The sequence below is a fragment of the Mytilus trossulus genome, chromosome 2, assembly GCF_036588685.1.
Source record: "Mytilus trossulus isolate FHL-02 chromosome 2, PNRI_Mtr1.1.1.hap1, whole genome shotgun sequence".
Classification (NCBI taxonomy): domain Eukaryota; kingdom Metazoa; phylum Mollusca; class Bivalvia; order Mytilida; family Mytilidae; genus Mytilus; species Mytilus trossulus.
Window position 1 is genome coordinate 17,555,855 of NC_086374.1, and position 24,010 is coordinate 17,579,864.

General features: G+C 31.4%; 1 protein-coding gene and 1 long non-coding RNA gene across 3 annotated transcripts; one reads left to right on the plus strand and one right to left on the minus strand.

Annotated features, from left to right (window-relative positions):
* Window positions 1-268: 268 nt before the first annotated feature.
* On the plus strand, window positions 269-23,591 carry LOC134706637 (beta-galactosidase-like). 2 transcript variants are annotated; one of them, XM_063565744.1, is made up of 17 exons: window positions 269-382; window positions 5,721-5,884; window positions 6,334-6,484; window positions 7,816-7,879; window positions 8,858-8,952; window positions 10,792-10,990; window positions 13,807-13,862; window positions 14,256-14,377; window positions 15,359-15,399; window positions 16,276-16,391; window positions 16,696-16,770; window positions 17,649-17,744; window positions 18,044-18,151; window positions 19,659-19,799; window positions 21,519-21,622; window positions 21,897-22,017; window positions 22,526-23,591. In XM_063565744.1, exons 1-17 carry the CDS (start codon window positions 314-316, stop codon window positions 22,805-22,807), a joined length of 2,004 nt encoding a protein of 667 aa, XP_063421814.1. In that variant the 5' UTR covers window positions 269-313; the 3' UTR covers window positions 22,808-23,591. The 2 variants fall into 2 exon arrangements, with proteins under 2 accessions (XP_063421814.1, XP_063421815.1); XM_063565745.1 differs by lacking the exon at window positions 10,792-10,990 and adding an exon at window positions 12,633-12,816 and having other exon boundaries at window positions 303-382.
* On the minus strand, window positions 3,361-5,264 carry LOC134704949 (uncharacterized). Its single transcript, XR_010105443.1, has 3 exons — window positions 5,113-5,264; window positions 4,109-4,189; window positions 3,361-3,766 (listed from the first exon to the last, which is right to left on the minus strand). It is a non-coding gene; the product is annotated as an uncharacterized LOC134704949 (long non-coding RNA).
* Window positions 23,592-24,010: the final 419 nt, after the last annotated feature.

The window sequence follows — 24,010 nt, forward strand, 5'->3', positions numbered from 1 at the left end:
GGTATATAGGGGAAACAAATTCTAAGACAAGTGCCTGTGGTTATCATAGTTCCAGACCACCACTGATTCATATATGCCCCCTACATATATAGATGAAAATTGGGGAATATAACAAGCTATATATTTATATATCTACATCAAATATAGGGACGAATTGTCAAAAGGGTGAATTGGCAATAGGGATAGATTAATAATGCAGTTATAGGATATCGTTACATTTATAATAAATATTGGGTACGAGTTGGTACAGGTACGAGTTGTCGTGCAACCCAGTCATATGGTCTAATCACATGACTTCAACAAAACATTGAAAATGGCGACCTACATGTTTCGTCCAACTTTCACTTTCGTCTTTTTATTTATCATCATACATGCACTAAAGGTATTTGTTACACAAGGACACACAAGATAACTTGTAATTTGGTTCAAAACATTTAAATGTCCTCACCTGGACCAAAGAGCTAGTGTGATCAATTGACATCTTTTGTTTTCATTGTTTTCTTCAAATTTCAATAACTTTTACAAAGATCTTACAAAAGTAATTGATATTTTTTATACAACCACAAAATTTGGTGCATTTGTATATTGGTATCACATCATTGTTGTCGTTGTCTGAAGACATTTAGTTTCTGGACAATAACTTTAATATAACTATAAATAAATTAATAGAAATCTATGAAATATTTTAAACACAAGGTTTATAACATGAAAAGGAAGGTTGGGATGGATTTTTGGGGGGATGGATTTTTGGGTCATGGTCCCAACAATATTGGAATTAGGGGCCAAAAACAGACCAAAATAAGCATTTTTCTAGTTTCCAGACAATAACTTGTGTTTAAGTATATGGATCTCTCTGAAATATACAACAAGTTTCCATATCTCAAAGGGTAAAGATTGGCTTCAGGGGGTTATAGCTCAAACTGTTTAGGAATTAGAAGGAAACAAAACGAGGGTTTCCTATTTAATGGTCAATTAAGACAATTTTAAAGCAGTGTAAGGGAGGTAATCCAAACATACAATATTTGGATTACCTCCCTTACACTGCTTTTGTGCAATACACTATGTACTTCACATACTTTTTGTTTTGCAAATAAAAAGGGGAGATACAACATATTTTGTATTGTTTGTTGGTTTGTTTTTTTGATTTTTGTTGTTTGTTTTTTTTTTTGGGGGGGGGGGGGGGGGGGGGGCATATGCAACAGCATTGTGTATTGCATCTGAGACTACTATAACACAGAGATTGGTCACTCTCGATTTCCCTATTAAACCGGCTACACTCAAAAAAGCTAGCTGCGTTAATTTAACGTAGTTTCGTATTTTACCCTTAGCAGACGACATGTAATTGTTCAATTAAAAATGAATAATACAAAGCAAAATATAATTTTCTATGCTGTCATTATTATGATTATCCTACTTTAATAATTATTATATTATAATAGTTTATAATAATAAATGTATTTTAATAGTTTTTCATAATAAACATGTTTTAAAAGTTTTTAAAATAAGCTATGCGACTATGATTGAGAATGGATTGTTAATTCTCATAAATCCGACAAACGAAGTTGTTGAAACAGGTCCCGTTTATTTCATCCAATCAAGGAATCATATAAACAACCCCCCGATCAAATATACAAATGTTTTACCTGTTTTACCTACCTGTAAAAACAGGTGCATTAGTGAATTGGCTGGGATATAGTTTTGATACACGTATACACGTGCTAACTAAAAATGGAATTCAGATATATAAATCTCATTATCGATACTATTTAATAATTTTTTTAAATTTTCATGAATGATTGAAAAAAAAATGGAAAAAGGCTTCTGTTTTTGTTTTTCCAAATAAAGGTTAATTACGGCTGGAGATTACGGCCATATAGCGTTATAGTAGTCTCAGATTTGATATTGTATTAAAAATACGATATTAAATAATTAATACGTAATAAATTGTATGTCATGTATCGGAGTTAATTATTTGATTGTTTCATAATGGGTTTCTATTAAATATACACCTGTCTCGGAGACATAATGTCACAGTGTGACATGTATATTCGGCTTGAATTATCCGATGGTCAGGTAAATCACAACCTGTTAAAATGAGTTTTATTTGACACCTGGTACACAAGAAGTAGTTATACCACAGGTTTTCACACTCCTTCCGAAAATATTATTTACAAATTATAGAATTAAATAATAAATATTGTTTGACAAATATCGTTTATCATGATCGACTTTGTCTTATAATATTTATAATTTGTATAGATCATTAAAAAATGATTACTTTCTGGGTTCATTATTAATTTGGTTTGTATTGGGTTGATTTTTTATGATTGTCTGTAAATTGTTTTCTAATTGTGTTTTTCGAAATACTATGAGCTTGCATTCAGTAGTTTTTATGATCGTCGGTAAATTTATGGTTTCTCCTTTTCACGGATTGTGTATTTAGTTAGGACTTACACTTAATGATCATTTAATAGAAAATTGCAATACAAGTCTCACTTTTGACCTCGAATATAAAGGGATTAACCATATTGTAAGCGTAATGTACATGTTTCCCTTCTTTTTTTTTACTTTTAGACTAGAAAAATCTCCTTTTAATTTTGAAACAGACATGGACCTGAGTGAATAGTGAAACAACATTTTGACTTGATTGTTAGTTAAAACCCTTTTTTTTTACTTTATACAAACTGCACGAAAACGTGTCTTCCTTTGTTGTTGATCAGGCTGTCTAACTCTCCACAAGAAACCAAATGATACAGACATCAACATTTTAAGGTGACCAAAAGGCTCTAAGCAATGCGTAAAATTCATATTGCACTGTCAACTATACAAGGTCTATTTAAGAAAAAGGTTTAACACATCAAACAAGAAAACTCACTGTCTTATTTATGAACAAAATAATAAGAAAAAAATCCAAATATGATGTATACAGCAACACACCAGTGAATTACAGGCTCCTTACTTTGGGAAAGTACATACATAATAAAGGCATGATAATAGATTTAACCATAATCACAAGCCGTACAATTTTATGATCTTGTTTGTTGTTTTTTCCCCACAGTATTCATATCAATAAAACCTATAAACCAATAAATGTGGTGTGGCGTTTGAATAAACCAAATTACATCTGTAAAAAGACACCTACATACATCCCAGTATTCTAAAATGAAAAGGACCAGTCAGACTGAGAATCAGAACTTGTACATGTATTAATGTATACAATATATCTAAAATATCACTACACATTATTCCATCCTTTTTCAATAACTAAACCAAAATGAGAGAGAACAAAATCAATTCCAGGTATAAATAATATTTTTATTATCAAACATTTATTCATAATGTTACTGTCAATAATAACTGAGAGTTTTATGATAATTTCCCTGCAACTGATCTGGGTTATGCAAATTTCGGTATCTGTACAGCTAAGGATATATACATGTATCAGCGATGATAACTTGTAATAAATTGCATACAGTGAAAGGGAGATGGCAAGATTCTTCATCTTTATTGTGTGTCTCATTCACTGCAAATATCTCAATTTCTTGTGCAATCAGTTGCTCTGTGCATTTCACTGGTGCTAGAAAAAGAAACAGCATGACAATCAAATTTAAGCGTTCATATTTTTTCATTCTCTTTCCATCTTCAGTGTGGATTGAAACTGGAACAGATGTCTCCTCCATACTGGTACCAACAGCTGTTCATTGTCGAGGATTACTCTCTTTTTAACTCCATTTGTTAATTTCTACATCTTTTCCTCTTCGGCATTCTAAATTAAAAAAAAAAGATAGAGTTGAATAGACTATTTGTCTTACTTGTAAACTTTACTTCCTACATGTATGCCATCTGAGACTATTATAACACATTTGTCAGAGAAAACACCACAGACAGCAGGCATTAAATTTTGGAACCACAAGTGCTTCAGACATAACCACCTTAGAGATGGGGTTCACCTAAATGACAAAGGGAATGAAGCATTTTTCTTCAGCATTAGACATGCAATGAACTCAGTGACCTATGTATAAAGTAATGGATATTACAGTAAACCTTATTCATTGGTATTCAAAGTCAGCAAATATTTAAATGTTATCATGTTGAAAAACAATCTTACCAATTTTATGCTTTGGTTCTTTTTTCTGATGGCTGTTCTTTTTCGGTCGTCCCAAACAGGATTTCTTTCGGAGAGGCATTTCTACAATAAATAAAATTATAATCAGTAACATTGAAAACTTACTTATGCTTCTAGACTATAAACATGATAAATGAATACTCAGAATAGGGTCTGCAACTTTACTTAAACAAACTAATAGCCATGGTAAATTGATGGATTTGTTTAAAATGTGGAAACTTACCTTTTTCAAATTTTTCATTTGGGAGTCTTCATCATGGGGACCCCCCCCCCCCCCCCCCCCCCACACACACACACACACACAAAAAGGGGTAAATAGCAGTATGCTGGTATATCAAATTATGACAAAGTAAACATTAGTAGAAGGAAGAATACAAGGGAATGTTTTAATGCCATTTGGGAAAACAAATTATTCAACTGAATTATACCCTAGCACAACAGAAATTGACTCAAATTTACATCGGCCATTTTGAAAACCTTCATGTGGTAAACTCCCCACAAAAAGGGATCAATAGCTTTTTGCTGGTATATCAAATTATGACAGGGTAAACATTAGTAGAAAGAAGAAATACAAGGGAATGTTTTTATGCCATTTGGGAAAACAAATTATTCAACTGAATTATATCCTAGCACAACAGAAATTGACTCAAAATTTACATCGGCCATTTTGAAAACCTTCATGTGGTAAATCTCCCCACAAAAAGGGATCAATAGCTTTTTGCTGGTATATCAAATTATGACAAAGTATACATCAGTGTAAAGAAAAAATATGAAAGAAAGTTTTAATACCATCTAGAAAACCAACTGTTTCTCTGAATTTAACCTATTTACAAAATAACTCGAGTCGGTCTAACGAACTGAAAAGTCAAACGCGGTAAATGTTCAAGATTTCATTTGTAAATTTACGCTTATAAATTCACTAAATAAGGCTAATGTGAACATATTCAAACAAAAATTAACATTTTTAATCTTAATATTATACTTACTGATATAAAAACGTCTTAATAAGCCACATATGTTATTATTTTGCACCACGCTTGTAAACAATGGCTGATCGTCCTTCTTGTCTAATATCAGTCAGAATGCGCGCGCATCCGTGGACATCGTGAAAATACGATTTGACTGGCCAGTACAGAGAGTGACCAATCTCTGTGTTATAATAGTCTCAGATTGCATCAAATCCAAAAGAAATAAGTAAAATTCAAATCAAATTACCAATTCTAAGTTCTTTGACTACAGTTATTCTGTGTCAGAAACATATTTTGTGTCAAATATTTAATTACAATCCAAATTCAGACCGGTTTCAAGCGTCAATATAGGGTCCATTTTTGCCTCAAATGTTCAGGGTTGGACATCTGCGGTCATATCCAGCTTCACTCATCAAAGCCATTTACAATGTAGTATTAAACTGTTATATATACATGTAATATAGATTGATATATAAACATCTATACTGTTATGAATTTTATTCTAGTTACTGTTTGAAAAACAAGGAATTTAAGGTGCCTTTGGAACCAATCAATTGTACTAGTAATATAGGGAAAAGCTGTTTGCTAGTTATTGATTGAATGACTTTAATTTTCATTATCTTCAGGCAAACAGAACGTTTACAATTGATTATGATAATGACATGTTCCGTATGGATGGCAAACCTTTCCGTTATATCTCTGGCAGTATACATTATAGCAGGATACCTTCATATTACTGGAAAGACAGATTACAGAAAATGAAAGCTGCTGGCTTGAATGCTGTTCAAGTGTAGGTAGTCCATTAGACTTACATGACTTAAGGATGCATATTTCTAAAACAAAATATATTGGTACCAAAATAATCTTTTCAATCTAGAGATACATTTTGTAAGTATAAACAATGCTGACAGTGATCATCTAATATTACATTTTGTATTGTTACAAAGTGAATCATCAGTTCAGCTCTGCTTTACATTGAAGATTAGGACATGATATTAGAGTGATACCTTTTCATATTCAAACTGTCTTAAGATTTAAATTATTACCAACAAACATCTTGGTATCATCAGTTTAAGTAGTATCTTTCATAAACCAGGCAAATGTAAAAATTGCTGTGAAGATGACTGGACAAGGATTTACACAAAATAAAGTTTACTAAAAATAAATTGGTTTTCTGTAGATGATTATAGAATTTAAGCATTTCTAGGAAATAAATTTAAATGTTTTTTTAATTTCTAGATATGTACCTTGGAATTTCCATGAGATGGAGGAGAATGAATTAAATTTTGAAGGAGACAAAGATTTAGTTGGATTCATTAAGCAGGCACAGGAAGTAGACTTGTTTGTTGTACTTAGAGCAGGGCCTTATATCTGTGGAGAGTGGGATTTTGTAAGTTTGTTGTACTTAGAGCAGGGCCTTATATCTGTGGAGAGTGGGATTTTGTAAGTTTGTTGTACTTAGAGCAGGGCCTTATATCTGTGGAGAGTGGGATTTTGTAAGTTTGTTGTACTTAGAGCAGGGCCCTATATCTGTGGAGAGTGGGATTTTGTAAGTTTGTTGTACTTAAAGCAGGGCCTTATATCTGTGGAGAATGGGATTTTGTAAGTTTGTTGTACTTAGGGCAGGGCCTTATATCTGTGGAGAGTGGGATTTTGTAAGTTTGGTGTACTTAGAGCAGGGGCTTATATCTGTGGAGAGTGGGATTTTGTAAGTTTGTTGTACTTAGAGCAGGGCCTTATATCTGTGAAGAGTGGGATTTTGTAAGTTTGTTGTACTTAGGGCAGGGCCTTATATCTGTGGAGAGTGGGATTTTGTAAGTTTGTGGCACTTAGAGCAGGGCATTATATCTGTGGAGAGTGGGATTTTGTAAGTTTGTTGTACTTAGAGCAGGGCCTTATATCTGTGAAGAGTGGGATTTTGTAAGTTTGTTGTACTTAGGGCAGGGCCTTATATCTGTAGAGAGTGGGATTTTGTAAGTTTGTGGCACTTAGAGCAGGGCCTTATATCTGTGGAGAGTGGGATTTTGTAAGTTTGTTGTACTTAGAGCAGGGCCTTATATCTGTGAAGAGTGGGATTTTGTAAGTTTGTTGTACTTAGAGTAGGGCCTTATATCTGTGGAGAGTGGGATTTTGTAAGTTATTGCACTTTGATCAGAAAATCATTGTAAGATGAAGATATCAATCCATTTATTTTTTAGAGGTTACTTGGAATTGATTTCCTTTACAGAGGTGCAGACAGACCTTTGTGGGGAAGGAACTTTAATTTGTTGGAATTCAATAATAGCTAGTTAATTTTAATTGTCAAGAATTTGGGGTTATTTATAAGGTATTTTTTCCTAATAACCATAAGTAAGTGATACTCAGAGTCTCTGACTAAAGATAAAGTTTTAACATGTATAGATAATTCATATGGAGATATTCTAATGTCAGAGGTCAGTTTGTAAATTAATGTTAAAAGTTGCAAAGGACTCACACAATTTTGGTATTTTGCGATTAAATAATAGTGATAACCTGTCGATTTTCTTCAATGACCGGCAGTGAAAAATAGAATTGGAGAACTTTGGGAGGCATAATAACAATGGGTAGAAATTTGTATACCAATTGTTCATAAATATTTATTTTCTCTCAAGATGTCTGTATAAAATGTGTATTGGCCTTTTATCTAATGATTTGAATGATCTCATGTGTATTATACTATAACTAGTCTGTAATATATTTCAGGGTGGATTCCCTCCATACATATTAGCCAAGAATCCCAATACAATATTCCGCACTATGGATTCAAGTAAGTCATACCAAAAAACTTTTGTGTTCATAGGTACTAAGGTTGATTTTTCAGTTCCTTATATCATTTTTTTTTTGTATTAAAGATTTTTTAAACTTGAATGAATTTCTTGAATCTCTGTAGAATTCTAGAAAATTTGCAATGAAATTTATGAGAAAAGGGGAAACAACTTTTGCCATATAGGCAGAAATTGTTTCCAATTTCTCATTAATTTTCTCATATGTATTTTAAAGACTTTAAAACTATGTGAAAATTTCATGATTCTCACCCAAAAAATAATAGGATATAGGATTTCGTTATATTTTTTCATAAATGAACTTTATCATATACTTAAAAGAAAAATGAAATAAAAAAATGGGGTCACCGTTCATTTAAGCTAAAATCTGCCTCTGGAAGAAGCATACATTTTTGTTAATGTCCTTTTTTTCTGTTGAACTAATAGGAGAAAAAGAGTAAATATCGAAATAAAAAAATAACCTAAAATAAGAAATCGCTTAAATTTTACAATTATTTAGTTTATGTACAGCTTATTTGAAAACAATAATAAAAAATGTAGGTCACCGATGAGTTAAAAAAGATATTTAAAATTTAAGGCCAAAAAACGGCATTTTTGCACCAAGGGGAGATAATTTGGAGCTTTTTTCAATTTTTAAAGTCATCTGGGGCCAAACCAAATCATTTTTGGGGTTGTTTTTTGTACCATATCATAAAGTAACAACTAATAGTGTAATGAATAAAATTTGTAATGAAAACATAAAGGTTTAATTTGTTACTAAAATTTTTGTACCCACGAGCCACCTTAAGATATATTTGTTTTTCCATTTTTTCTGCAGATTTTTCTCTTCATGAAAGATTGAAAAAATCATTTTTTTATGGTATTTTGTTTTTTGTTATTCTAGAAGAATCTATCAAATTATGTCTATTTTTTAAATTTATTCATTGTACATGTATATGATGCTAACTTTTTCCATTTACTAGCGTACATAAAGTATGTAGATAAGTGGTTAGATGTGCTGTATCCAATGTTAAAACCTTTGCTGTACATAAATGGTGGGCCAGTGTTAATGGTTCAGGTATTTAACATCTATATTTGCTGTCACATAAATGTGCTGTCTGTTTAAGTATTTCTGATATTCTTATTGGTCTTAATCAATCTGCGGCGCAGAGTTCATATCGGTTCCATACATGCTTTGCAATACTGCACTTAATATTGTGTGTAGTGTTACAAAGTATTGAACGGAACGGATATGTGATCTCTGCGCCGGAGATTGGGTCTTTATATGATTTATGCAGATCTTATTGATATGATGGTAATTTGAAGAGAAATCTAATTATTAAGAGGACATAAAAGATGTAGCCACTTTCAAATTAATTCAAAGATCATGAAATAAAGTTGAGAATGGAAATGGGGAATGTGTCAAAGAGACAACAACTCGATACTTACATACTTCAGAAAAGTTGCAATGTTTTTATTATAGCTAAAATGTCAATGGAATAGATTTTGCACAACTGAAAAAAAGTCTGTTTTTAAATTTTGATGCATTATTTGTATGCACAGTTCTCTTTGATTCCAATAATCAATCACTATTTATGTAACATATTATGGTATACCATTGTCATCTGTTGTCAACATGTCGGACATTAACTCAAAAACACTTTTACCAATTTGAATAAATCTTTGGTGGATTGTTAATATCTATTGACTTGAACTCCCTTTTCATTTTAAATTTTATGTTTCCAAGTTCTGGGCTTTTATTCCTTAAAAAAGGGGTGATTTTCCATTTTTCGGACAATAACTCAAAATTGCTTTTAGCAGTTCTCTGAAACTTTGGTGAATAGTGTATATCTATTGATATAAGCTCCCTTTCGTTTTCTATAAATTTATATATTTTACTTTTCCAAATTCTGGGGATTTATTCATTAAAAAAGGGGGGATTTTCCAGTTTTCTTACAATAACTCAAAAAATGCTTTCAGCAGTTCTCATTAAACGTTGGTGAATTGTTTATATCTATTGAATCTCTGATTTGACATTGAGAAGGGATTGAACTTTATTCTTCAAAAACGCAACAGGCGTAGCATGTCTTTTGGTTATTTTTGTCTTTTGGTTGCTGTCTTATTAATATTCACCCACATTTCCTTTTCTTTATAAAAGAAATGCTGACATAGATATAAGAATATGTGGTGAGACAACTCTCCATCCAAATCACAATTTATAAAAGTAAACCATTATAGATCAAAGTACAGTCTTCAACACGGAGCCTTGACTCCAAAAACAGCAAGCTATAAATGGCCCTAAAAATTACTAGTGTAAAATCATTCAAACTGGAAAACTAACAGTCTAATCTATACAAAAAATGAGAAACACTTATGAACCACATCAACAAATGATAATTGCTGAATATCAGATTCCTGACTTTACACAGGTACAAACATTTGCAGTGGGTTTAAACAGGTTAATGGTACCAAACCTTCACCCTTATCTGAAACAATAGTGTAACATCACAACATATAAAGACACACTGATTGTTGTTGATGGTTATTTGGTTCAAAACAGGTGAATAACATTATCACAACAGACTCTCAAATACACTGTTTATTTGATCTATTCAAGCATGAAACAAAACCTGCCTATTATTTCATTATGCACGCAAATATATAGCTATAGTATCTGCTGCATTATGATTTGAATGCTAAAAATAGTAGTTTTAGTGACTCCATTTAAATTCAACAGAAGAATTTAACACCAGTTTATATTCAAACAATATTTATATTCTTTTTTCAGCAAATAATGTATCAGGGATGCTGTACATTAAATATTTTGTTAAACAGCAAGGAGTGCAACAAAGAATTTATGAGTGTTGAAAAATGAAGAAAAAGAAGTGATAATACAGAAACTTGGGTTTTTTTTCAGATAGAGAATGAATATGGAAGTTACAAGGTAACCGGGGGATACTGTGATCATGATTATATGAGACATCTGAGGAACAAAGCATTTTCACTTTTAGGCAAAGAAGCTGTTATATTTACCACAGACGGTGACCGTGACAGCCCTGAGTTGAGGTGTGGCACTATTGAAGGAGTATATGCCACAATTGATTTTCATCCTACCCGTAAGTGGAGAAAACTCCCTGTTGCAGCAGCTTTTAATGGCCTATTTGTATGCAATTGTTTTGAATATAGATTCTATCTGTTTGATCTCAATTAGTTATTATTGCAATAAGAATATTTTGTTTTTGTAAACTTCATAATTGTATATTTCACAATCTAACCTCTTATCTTGACAATAGAATATATCCTCGAAACAATTGCATTTTATGTTGTTTTATAGGAACTAGTTTCAACAACAGTATACATGTGCATTTTATGTTTCTCACTCATAATTCAGAATATACGATATCAAATTTAATAATCATTTAAAGTTAAATTATTTTAAATGAACTTTAAATGCTTATTAAAAATATATCCCATACAATATTACAAATCCAATTAAAATTTTGACATTGAATTTACATATCTAAATTCCAAAATTAATCTGGAAAAAAATTAAAAAAGAAAATAATTAGGATGCATGGTTTCTATTTTTTTTGGCTTTGGTAATTTAAATCACACAAACATGGTACATGTACTTTCAATTTCCATTTTGGTTACTACCAAAAAGCTTAGTTGAAAATGTTAAATCAGTATATAATTAATTCCTTAGTAAAACATTTAAAGAGAATATGAGAAACATATTTTGTAGTGGTAAACTTCTTTTCTAAAACTAATAACACAACTTCATGTATTTATATGTGGCAATCATTTACCTGAATTAATCTGTTGATAACACAACTCAGTTGCTTACAAAAAATTGTTTTTTCACATTAGTTTATTATGTTTCCTTATATTCTAATTCTCTATAATTCAGTGGACCATTTATAATTTTCATGCTACTTTCACATTTCTCGATTGGTGTGAGAAAATAATTTTCATCTATAGAAAGAACTTTCTCTGCAAAAGATTGGTCTAAATTCAATAATGAGTTCAAATTTTCTTGATTTTATCTGAATTTCCGAGTTTGATGTCATTACCAAAATGAGACCTGATGACAGTACATATAAAAGAACAAAGTTTTTTGAAAATCTTTGAAAAAGAAGGTTAACTTTGTTTAGATAGCATATATAAATCATAAGAGAAACAGATTCCAACACTATATATCTATGCATTATGATATTTCTCTACTCTCAACAGTTAAATTTTAAATATTAAAGAAGCTTGGCAAGCCTCAGGTTTTTAAAAAGTTAAAAAATTTGACTACTAGTATCTTGGGTGGAGAAATACTGTAAGTGGTGGAATCTATATTTCTACACCTGAACAATGGTAAAACTTTTTAACAACACCTTTGAATATTGTTATTAAAAGACAACTTACATGACCCACATTTTTCTTGCACATAAAGAATAAATCTCAACATTGTATTTCCATTTCTGCAATTCCAATCTTAGAAACTGCTGTAGTTTTACTACTTTAAATCTTTCTGAAAAATGACAATCACAGATAGAGAATTGTTGTTTGTGGTTTTCTGTGAATCTTTTGAATGAATCATATGTTATAAGTAAAAACAGATGAAAACCAGGAAAATTGTTGCTACAGCAGGTTTTATTGCTTCTGTTTCTTTTTCCTAGGTACAAGTGAGGGCTGTGTTAAAGTATTCATTTTATCCTCTTTTTGTCTTGTATGATTATCTATTATGAGATTCTGTGGTCTGCTTTTCAGATTGAAAATGAATATGGCAGTTATTTTGCTTGTGATTATGATTATCTACGATATCTACGTGAAAAGGCTTTAGCCTATCTTGGTCAAGAGGTTATTCTTATAACCACTGACGGGAGTGGTGATGGCTATCTTAAGTGTGGTAACCTAGAGGGTGTATATGCTACTGTTGATTTTGGGGTTACTAGTAAGTTTTTCCCTTAATTGATCCAACAATATTCAATATTTTCTGCATGCCTTATAATTTTGCACATAATTCACAGCTTTCTTACCCTTATCATCTCTAAATCCTGAAATATTTATTGTAAACAGAAAATAGCCACATAGTTGTAGTTTTATTATTTAATTGTCAATGACATGTAACATGATATTTTGCACTTATACAAAAGCTAATTTACAGATCTCAATAGAACTTGTGGTAAGAAATAGTGGTAAATCTAATATTTTAATCAAAATGGAGGGGGATACTTACTAGATAATTGAGGGCTAATACTGTGATGTTAGATATTTCTTCTAGGATTTATTTGCATTAATTTGGTAATTAGAATAAAATCAGGGAGAATAATCTTTAGGGTAAATTTTAACTTTAGGCAAAACCAGAAACAATGTCACAAAAAACATGGAAATGAAACCTTATGAACAGCTTTGGTTAAAAAAAAAAGTGCAAAAAATTGTTTCTGTAAAAATAAACCACTTTACAGTATTAATTTTACTTCTCAATTTTTGCCCCAAAGTGTATTCCATTTTCACACCTAAGTGTAGCACGAGTGTGGTGGAATGGACCTCACCACGTTTTGTTTTTTTTGATTAGCAACAAAATCTCTTACAGTATACAATATGTCTTAGTGAATCATCATGAAACCCTTTTTTAAAAGCTTTGACAAACAAACCTGCATGTTATTCCTTTTTTCATGGCTAACCTATTGTTCCCGCTAGATATGATTATATTTTTTTTATTCTTCAAAAAATACCTTTTCTATCATAAACTAAAAATGATTTGGCTTACTATACATCACACCTCAATTTTCTATACAGTGTAATGACAAAGCTGACAGGTTAAAATCAACGAAAAAATTGTTTGAATATTTTTATGAGAAAAAAGATTAAGGTAATGTAAAAAAAGTTTGCATATGTAGAGTGTGATTATATATCTCAACGTTTCTTGATGTTTTTGTAGTGGATCCTAAGAAAGCATTTCAACCACAAAGAGACTGGGAACCTAAAGGGCCTTTGGTATGTACTGTAACAAACTGAATTCATGTACTTAATTTTGATATCACTATTGTCAGATGGTTTCATTCATTCGACGTTGGTGAAAACAATCTTTTGCAATCATTGATTATGAAGTTAAAATTCAATCCAATTTGTAAAAAATCAATTGAATTGCCAAAAGAGGACAACTAAAGGGCAACAAAGCCATTTAATCTTCAGAAGTGAGACATTGCATGCTGTGTTTTTAAACTAAAGAAAAGTCTTCAAAGGCGAGCTGAAGGATTTATCCCTGCATTGAAGACCTGTTGGTGACCTTCTGCTGTTGTCTGCTCTGTGGTCTGGTTGTTGTCTCTTTGTCACATTTCCCATTTCCATTCTTAATTTTATAAATATATTTTTTACCTTGTTCAACAGGTAAACTCTGAGTTTTATACTGGTTGGTTAGATCACTGGGGATTCAAACATTCCACGACAGGTTTAGATATTGTTGCCAAGAGTTTAGATGTGTTACTTGCCTATGGTGCTAATATCAACATGTAAGTAGACTAAGATAAAAACAAACATTCCACCACAGGTTTAGATATTGTTGCCAATAGTTAAGATGTGTTACTAGCCTATGGTGCCTATATAAACATGTGAGAAGACTTGGATGATAAACAAACATTCCACCACAGGTTTAGATATTGTTGCCAATAGTTAAGATGTGTTACTAGCCTATGGTGCCTATATAAACATGTGAGAAGACTTGGATGATAAACAAACATTCCACCACAGGTTTAGATATTGTTGCCAATAGTTAAGATGTGTTACTAGCCTATGGTGCCTATATAAACATGTGAGAAGACTTGGATGATAAACAAACATTCCACCACAGGTTTAGATATTGTTGCCAATAGTTTAGATGTGTTACTAGCATATGGTGCTAATATAAACATGTGAGAAGACTTGGATAATAAACAGAATTGTGACAAGAATATGATGGTCTGTAAACATGAAAAATTATCAATATTAAGTAGGAATTATCAACAATACAAGAAGAGAAACATTATACGGTAATAGATATAACAAGATGTGGTGTGAGTGCCAATGAGACAACTCTCAATCCAAGTAACAATTTGTAAAACTAAACCATTATAGGTCAGAGGACAGCCTTGAAAATAGAGCCTTGGCTTACACCAAACTGCAAGCTATGAAGGACCCCAAAATAACAAGAGTAAACTCATTCAAACAGGAAAACCAACAGTCTTATCTATTTAAAAAACGTGAAACAAGAAACACTTATGAACCACATCAACAAATGACAATCACTAAACAACATGTTCCTAACTTTGGGCAGGTGCAAACAAATGCAGCAGGTTTGAACATTTTAACAGGCCCCAATGTTTTGCTAATTATAGATGATAAAAACTTAAAATCATGAATGACATGGTTGACAGCTATAAGTGTTCTAGTAAATATTGTCTAAACAATTGTAAGTAAGGTACAAACAACTGACCTGCTTTCTTGTGTTTTTATAGGTATATGTTTGAAGGTGGCACCAACTTTGGCTACTGGAATGGTAAGTCAAGCAAGCAAAATGAAATTTATACATTGAACATTTTAATTGCTAACTGATGTCTAGAAAAAAAAAAATACTTTGAATAAAATTGAGAAAGGAAATGGTGAATATGTCAAAGCGACAACCACCCGACCATAGAGCAAACAACAGCCGAAGGCAACCAATGGGTCTTGAATGTATTAATCAAAGACTAATAAATAATGGTGGACCAATATATAGACTTTTGTTATGAAATACTTTTGGCAAGATCTCTATTTACAAAAAATGTATTAACTTTTATATCAGTCAGATTCATTCATTCCATCTTTTTTATGATGCAAAATCAACTATGAAAAAAAATTTACATTAATGTACTTTTGTGCTTCAAATCTGACACAGGGGCAGACTATATAAGTATGATTTATTTGTACTTTTTGATATGTTGCATGCATTTAAACAAATTTAATGTGCTATTCTGGGACTTTTTAAAAAACTTGCAAAAATAAATCTATTGGAGAAAAAACATTTCATAGCATGTTGAGTTCCTGTTTAGTTTTTCATGTGGAGATATTTGCATGGGGACATTTTCATGAAGTGTTTCAAAAATGTGTTATTTTCTTTCCACGTTTCATTTCAAACATGCCAGAAGAAAGGTGAGAAAATGTACCAAGCTACAAATGAAATATTGCTTGGAAAAAGTGAAAACAAAACTATAATTTCAGACGTCTGCAATGCTTTACAAAAATTTAATATTCAAATTTGAGGAATAGTGCATCTTGTATTGTATTGTATTCAAGCATCAATATAGGAAAAATATACATCAGATTAACTTGTATACAATAAATACTTGACATGAACTGTATATTTTATGAAAGTATGTTAACTTTTACATTGTAGGAGCAAATTATCCAGCATTCTTGCCAGTGCCTACAAGTTATGACTATGATGGTCCACTAACAGAAGCTGGGGATGTAACTGATAAATATTTGGCACTCAGACAAGTCATTTCAAAGGTAGGATCATATTTGGCACTCAGACAAGTTATTACACGAAAAAATTAACATGAAGGATGAATTTTTCATCATTGGACCAGTACATAGACATTTAACAGGGTTTAATTGGTGTTTGAAGGTATTGTTGATAGCAGTATTAATTTCATGACTTCGTTAAGACAACTGTCAAGCAGCTTTGGTTTACAACTATTCTTTATCTGCCCTTTATAACTCTACAGTTTTAGAGGAAACTTATTGTATTTTATTATTTGCAATTCTTATTTTTTCCACGACCTTCAAATTTTGTATAATTATATTTCTGCAGTATGTTAAGACACCACCCATGCCTATTCCAGCTAATACCCCAAAGATGGCCTATGGAAAAATAGAAATGAAATTTGTAAGTAAAATATAGTTGCTGTTATATACTTGTACAATGTGTATTCTATGTTAATAAGATTTGAATTCAAACTGGTGATTAGTACTTTCTTCATCTTTTATTTTCATCCGTTGTTTTGCCATATGGGTAAACATTTACAATTAATTCTCCATAGGCGGTAATGATAACGTTTTCCTCCGTTGCTCAATCCATATCATTTACTTGAACATGTATGATGGCTCAAATCGAAGCTGATACATTTATACATGTCTGGTTAAATTTTCGGGGTGGCAAGTGAGATTACTTTTTTCGCAAATTGCTGGACCCCGGAAGATGGTGAAAAATGTTACTCTCCTCATGAAATAATCCCAAAATTCTGATCATAAAATTTAATAAAAAAAATTTCCTTTCTTATAATTTATTTCAGGTCAAATCTACATATTTCTTTTCTCATCACATCAGCTCTATAAAACAGTTCTTATTGTTCATTTATGTCCATTTTACAAATCACAGCATCCCAAATTGTATGGCGGACTAATATTTTTTTTTAATTACGTCATCTGAGTTCCTCATGTCAAGGTCTATTAGGGATCCTGACCCATATATAAGGAATTAATCCTATATAAATTAAACAGCACTTGAACTGTCTTTAGTGTGGAGGTGTAAAAATAATTGTGTTTAGTGTTTAAAAATTTCTTGTAGCAGAAACCATTCCAATAGTAGCACTAGAAACATAACCAGGAACTCCAATTAGTTGATTAAGAACTTTAAAATTGCCACTTAATATTGTCCTATGTTTTGAGGGTAAAGACTTGTTGCCAAATCAGCATGTGGCCTTATCTTTTGTCTTCTCTTAAAAAATATCTTATGTTTTTAATGGTTTTGGTTTTTTTTAACAGGCAGGAACAGTTCAGGATTTACTTGATAAATTGAGAAAACCAAACCAGAAACCAGTTACTGCAACTTATCCTGTTTATATGCAAGCATTTGGACAGGTATAAAACCATGTATAGATGACAATTAATACCAGAGTACTCCAAAATTGTTCAAAAGACCAGTGTATAAGGAACATATAAATAGTATAAGCACTCAACTGTATCGCTATTTAAGGGAAACAAGAATTTTAATTAAATGTTCATAAAGTTTTGAGCAAAAGACCAGTTGATTATTTTTTTTGTAAATTTCAAATTCGATGTGTAAGTAACATTCTGTTTTGACATGAACTATCACTGATATGGTCCTAATTATTTATTTTTCTCTGGTAAAATATAACTGTATAATCCATGTCTTTCAGTATCAAGGTTATGCCTTGTACAGACACATATTCAAACAAGATTACCCCACAGCTCAGAATCTGTCAGTGGTTGGGATCAGAGACAGGGGATATATTATGATAGACCAGGTAGGATTGCATTTTCTCATTACATTTGTTATTTAGAATACATCATTTATCATCCCTCAAAGAGATTGTCACATTCTTAGCTCACATGGCCCGAAGGGCTAAGTGAGCTTTTCTCATCACTTTGCTTCCGTCATCCTTCGTCTGTAAACTTACAAAAATCTTCTCCTCTGAAACTACTGGGCCAAATTTAACCAAACTTGGTCACAATCATCATTGGGGTATCTAGTTTTAAATTTGTGTCCAGTGACCCGGCATACCAACCAAGATGGCCGCCACGGCTAAAAATAGAACATAGGGGTAAAATCCAGTTTTTGGCTTATAACTCATAAACCAAAGCATTTAGAGCAAATCTGACATGGGGTAAAATTGTTTATCAGGTCACGAGCTATCTGCCTTGAAATTTTCAGATGAATCTGACAATCCATTGTTGGGTTGCTGCCCCTTAGTCGGTAATTTTAGGGAAATTTTGCTGTTTTTGGTAATTATCTTGAATATTATTATAGAAAGAGATAAACTGTAAACAGCAATAATGTTCAGCAAAGTAAGATTTACAAATAAGTCAACATTACCAAAATGGTCAGTTGACCCCTTTAGGAGTTATTTCCCTTTATAGTCAATTTTTAACCATTTTTCATAAAATTTGTAAATTTGTACCAACATTTTACTCTGAAACTACTGGGCCAAGTTCATTCGATATCGATAGAGATAGTTGTAAGCAGCAAGAAGGTTCAGTAAAGTAAGATGTACAAACACATCACCATGATCACCAAAACACAATTTTGTCATGAATCCATCTGCTTCCTTTGTTTAATATTCACATAGACCAAGGTGAGCGACACAGGCTCTTTAGAGCCTCTAGTTATAGATAGAGATAAACTATGAACCGCAATAATGTACAGCAAAGTAAGACCTAAAAATGAGTCGACATGACCAAAAATGGTCAATTGACCCCTAAGGAGTTATTGCCCTTTATAGTCAATTTTTAACAATTTTCATAAAATTTGTAAATTTTCACTAATATTTTCCACTGAAGCTATTGGGCCAAGTTTATTATAGATAGAGATAATTGTAAGCAGCAAGACTGTTTAGTAAAGTTAGATCTACAAACACATCCTCATCACCAAAACACAATTGTGTCATAAATCCATCTGTGTTCTTTGTTTAATATTCACATAGACCAAGGTGAGCGACACAGGCTCTTTGGAGCCTCTAGTTGTATGATTTTATTATTCAAAATCAAAGAAAGCAAAAGAAACATAATATTATTCACTAGAATGCATGAAAAAAGAATATCAGCTAGTCAATCAACAGAATTAAGAAAGATTCCCTGAGTTTGTTTACATAGTGTAGTACCAGTGATGACTAGAAAAACTCAATAGATGAGGACCATAATAAAACAAATATTCATAGGTTTGCTGTAATCCATATTTTTATGTTGATATTTTATTCAATAACCAAATTGGGAACAAAATTTTTGCTGTTTGCAAATCATGTCATATTTTTTTAGGTTCCTGTTGGTCTGGTGATCAGGGAAAGAATACATAATTTATCTTTAAGTATCACAGCAAAGAAAGGTCAAACATTAGATATACTTGTGGAGAACCAGGGACATATAAACTTTGGATCTGGTATTAATAACAATACTAAGGTATGTTGGTATCTCTTGAATTTGACTATGTTAAGTTGTGGTAGACGTAAGTTGATATAAACTTCAGACCAGAAATCAGTGTCACTTCTTAGATATGCAACTTTTCTTGAAATCATTAGTGCCATTTTGTTGCAGATTACTTTTAATCAGACATCAGTAACAAAAATTTAGGTCACCATAACCAAAACTGTCATATTTGCCATACTATACAATTTTGATTTCATCAATCAAATGCAACATAGAAACTACTGACTCAGACATCAAATGTGGGTTTCAATTCAAATCTGAGATAGAACAACAATATTTTATCTTTTTGAAGTGGTTTTTCATATATAAGGGTTTTGAACTGCATATAGTTAGTACAATATAATTAGTTGTCTATTCAGTAAAGTCTAGTTATTCAATTAGCAAACATGAATTTGACAGCTAATGCCCATTAACAATACTGACTTCTTTGATACATGAATTGGAATGTCATTATTTTATAGAAGGTTCCTTACCCAAAATGTTTTGGAAAGAAACCACTTTGTTTTTATACACCCGGGACGGGACGTATTATGGTATACCGTTGTCCTTCCGTCTGTCCGTCCGTCGTCCACACTTCGGACAATAACTTAAAAACACTTTCACCAATTTCCATGAAACTTAAGTGAATTGTTTATATCTATTGACGTAAGCTCCCTTTTGGTTTTTTTTAATTTCAGATTTTAAGTTTTTGATTTTTGGGGCTTTATTCATAAAAAAGGGGGGATTTTGAACACTTCGGACAATAACTCAAAAAGGCTTTCACCAATGTCCATATAACTTTGGTGAATTGTTTATATCTATTGACGTAAGCTCCCTTTCTTTTTTTTTAAATTTCAGATTTTAAATTTTGGATTTATGGGGCTTTATTCATAAAAAAGAGGGGATTTTCAACACTTCGGACAATAACTCCAAAAGGCTTTCACCAATGTCCATGAAACTTTGGTGAATTGTTTATATCTATTTATGAAAGCTCCCTTTCAATTTTTATAAATTACAGATTTTCAGTTTTTGATTTATGGGGCTTTATTCATAAAAAAAGGGGGATTTTCAACACTTCGGACAATAACTCAAAAAGGCTTTTACCAATGTCCATGAAACTTTGGTGAATTGTTTATATCTATTGATGTAACAAATAATACTTAATTAAATCTGATGAAAACATAAAATTTGTAAAATCTTTAGTTTAATTTAAGACATTACATTTTTTTGAAAAAAATAGGTTCCATGATTTTTTTATACGCCCGTCGTCTTTCAGACGGGACGTATTATGGTATACCATTGTCCGTCCCTCTGTCCATCCGTCGTCCACACTTCAGACAATAACTCACATAAACTCCCTTTCCATTTTATAAATATAAAAGGAATTTGGTACTCAGAAAGTGTGTTGTGAACAAGATAGAATGTATGGATGAAAAATTAAGACAACAAACTTAGTTAAATTTGAGGTAGCCTTAATAGTGCCAATTTTTTTGTGCATTTTTATTTATTATTTGGGAGGGGGGTATTTGACAGGGCTCACACTATTTCTAGTTGATCATATAAATTCATTAAAAGACAAGTTAGAAGAGCAACGGGCGTATCATGCGCTAAAGCGCAGCCCTTTATTTTGTTATTTCAACAGGGTATCATACACATGTTATTTTGTTATTTCAACAGGGTATCATACACAATGTTTTTTTGTTATTTCAACAGGGTATCATACACAATGTTACAATAGGAACCACAATATTAACAGACTGGGAAATGTTTCCTGTATCTCCTGAATTATATGTACCAAGTACAGATACATTTAAAAGGTACTTAAAGATAATAAGTGTATATTTATTAAAATGAACAAATGTGAAAATAAAGACTGTACATGTATATCATTACATTTCATGAAAATATCTAGTAATTTTTTATTGAGAAGGAAGATGATGACAAGCTGATAGCTATCTTCATTTTTTCATCCTATATTTTGACCTCGAGAACTGTAAATGATTTTATTCCATAGAAAATTGTATGTTTTCATTTTTGTATAAACAATTGCAACTTGGTTGAATTAATAATTATTTAAATAATATTTTTCAGTACTGGAACACCTTATTACAGTAAGGATGGGAGATTTATGTCGCCCTCTATTTATGTAGGACAGATGCCAACCCTTACAGACCCTCAAGATACCTATCTAGATCCAACTACCTGGTCAAAGGTAATTAACTTACACACTAAGTATAACTTCTTATAATTCAGACAATACATATCAAAATTCTATGCTTTGGTTAAAGGCAATAATTCAGCATTATACTCCAGAGTTGTTCTTAACAGTTTCTGAGTCCACAATGGCTCTTGGAAGGTAAACAATAAGTTAATTTCTGATGACTTTGTTTTAATGTTATGATGTTGTCTCATTAAAGTTTAGCCACATCTCTGTAATGTAGTCAGTTCTCATATTTAAAAATAAAATCACAATCAGTTAGTAAGTGTTACTGGTTTGATCTAAAATTGACTAGTTTGTTTACTTTCACATAAATTTTTGATTTGAATCATATTGATGGGTAGGGTACAACATTTTGATCCCACTTATCCAAACCATCATTTTGCACCTCACATGAAATAATTTTTATTTTGTGTTGTTTTTATTTTTAAATCCAAATAAACTAAATCAGTATCTTTTAAACCTATTTGTATATAATATTATAAAATATTTTTACTTTCAGGGTCAGACAATCATAAGGAGTAACACAGCCTATAACATCGGACGATATTGGCCCATTGCTGGACCACAAATAAGACTGTTTGTACCAAAGCCTTACCTGGCTCCAAACACTGTTAATAATGTGATAATGTTCGAACTTGAAATGGCACCATGTAAAACCCAGGCTGGATGTACTGTTGAGTTTAAAGATAAACCTTTAATCAATGCTACTGCACATGGACCTTATCATAAATATATGTCTCAAGAAATAGGTTATAAATATAACTGGCATTCATTTCATTAAATCGTTATTAGTTATATTATATAAATTTTGTTTAAAATTATGATGTAATAGTGACCAATAGTATTAGATGGCAACTAATTTTTTTTACATTTTTATTTATGTTAAATACGTTTTCAAGGCTCCTATTTAAAAGAAATTGTTAAAATTTTTATTTCCTTAAGGTTATAGTATGCCAAATACCTAAAACATGATAATGATGATAGGAAAACAAAAAGATTTTAATATTCACATAATATTTAGAATTAAAATGAAATTATTAACAAATTTATTTACAGCATGGTAGGATATTTTATTCTTTAGGCTTTGATGATTTAAACCATATTTTACAAAGGTAAAATCTAAAACAGTATCGTCACATATTTTTCTTTGTTTGAATGAAAAAAATGCTACTTGGTATTTGAAAATTAGGTGTTATGTTAGTGGTAGTATGAAATAAGTTTTTGATTATACATGTATAATATGAGTTTTGTTAGTATGAATGTTCAATATTCTTTGTGAGAAAATCAAAAATCATGCATTCCTTGAAGATTTAAAAATCTGTTGAAAATACAAAATACGTATAATTTTGTTTTGGGATGTTAACGTATATGTGAATGTGGTGCATTTGATATATGAGAGGTTTTTATATATTTGATGTTTGGGAGTTTTGTATTATACTTACTGGGTGTAAGATGGGGACAATGTACTGTTGATAAATATGATTTATAAAGAAATAATTCCATAGATTTAATAGTGCTTTTGTTATATTTGTAATATTTTCTGATTAAATAGTGGTTTTGTTATAGTTGTGATATTTCTAAAGTCTTCTTTTAAACATACATGTTAGCAACTGATCAAATCAACATTAGTGGGATAATGAAATAACAAAAGCATATTTATAGGCACAAAGTGTGAAATAATTCATACTGACAAAAAGACCATAACTATCACACATGGAATGAAATGTAAGGGGGTTAATAGACATAAGAATTGGTATAGTGCCAATAAGACAACTCTCCATCCAAGTCACAATTTGTAAAAGTACACCATTATAGGTCAAATTAAGGTCTTCAAAAGGGAGCCTTGGTTCACACCTAACAGCAAGCTATAAAGGGCCCTAAAAATTACAAGTGTAAAACCATTAAGACAGGCAAACCCAACGGTCTAATCAATATAAAAAAACTAAAATGAAAAACACTTATGATCCACATCAACAAACAACAA

Coding starts and splice junctions, on each gene's coding strand:
- LOC134706637 (XM_063565744.1), top strand. CDS start 314: ATGGCGACCTACATGTTTCGTCCAACTTTCACTTTCGTCTTTTTATTT. Junction 6,485..7,815: donor TCTGTGGAGAGTGGGATTTT/GTAAGTTTGTTG, acceptor AATATATTTCAG/GGTGGATTCCCTCCATACAT. Junction 16,771..17,648: donor GAAAAATAGAAATGAAATTT/GTAAGTAAAATA, acceptor TTTTTTTAACAG/GCAGGAACAGTTCAGGATTT.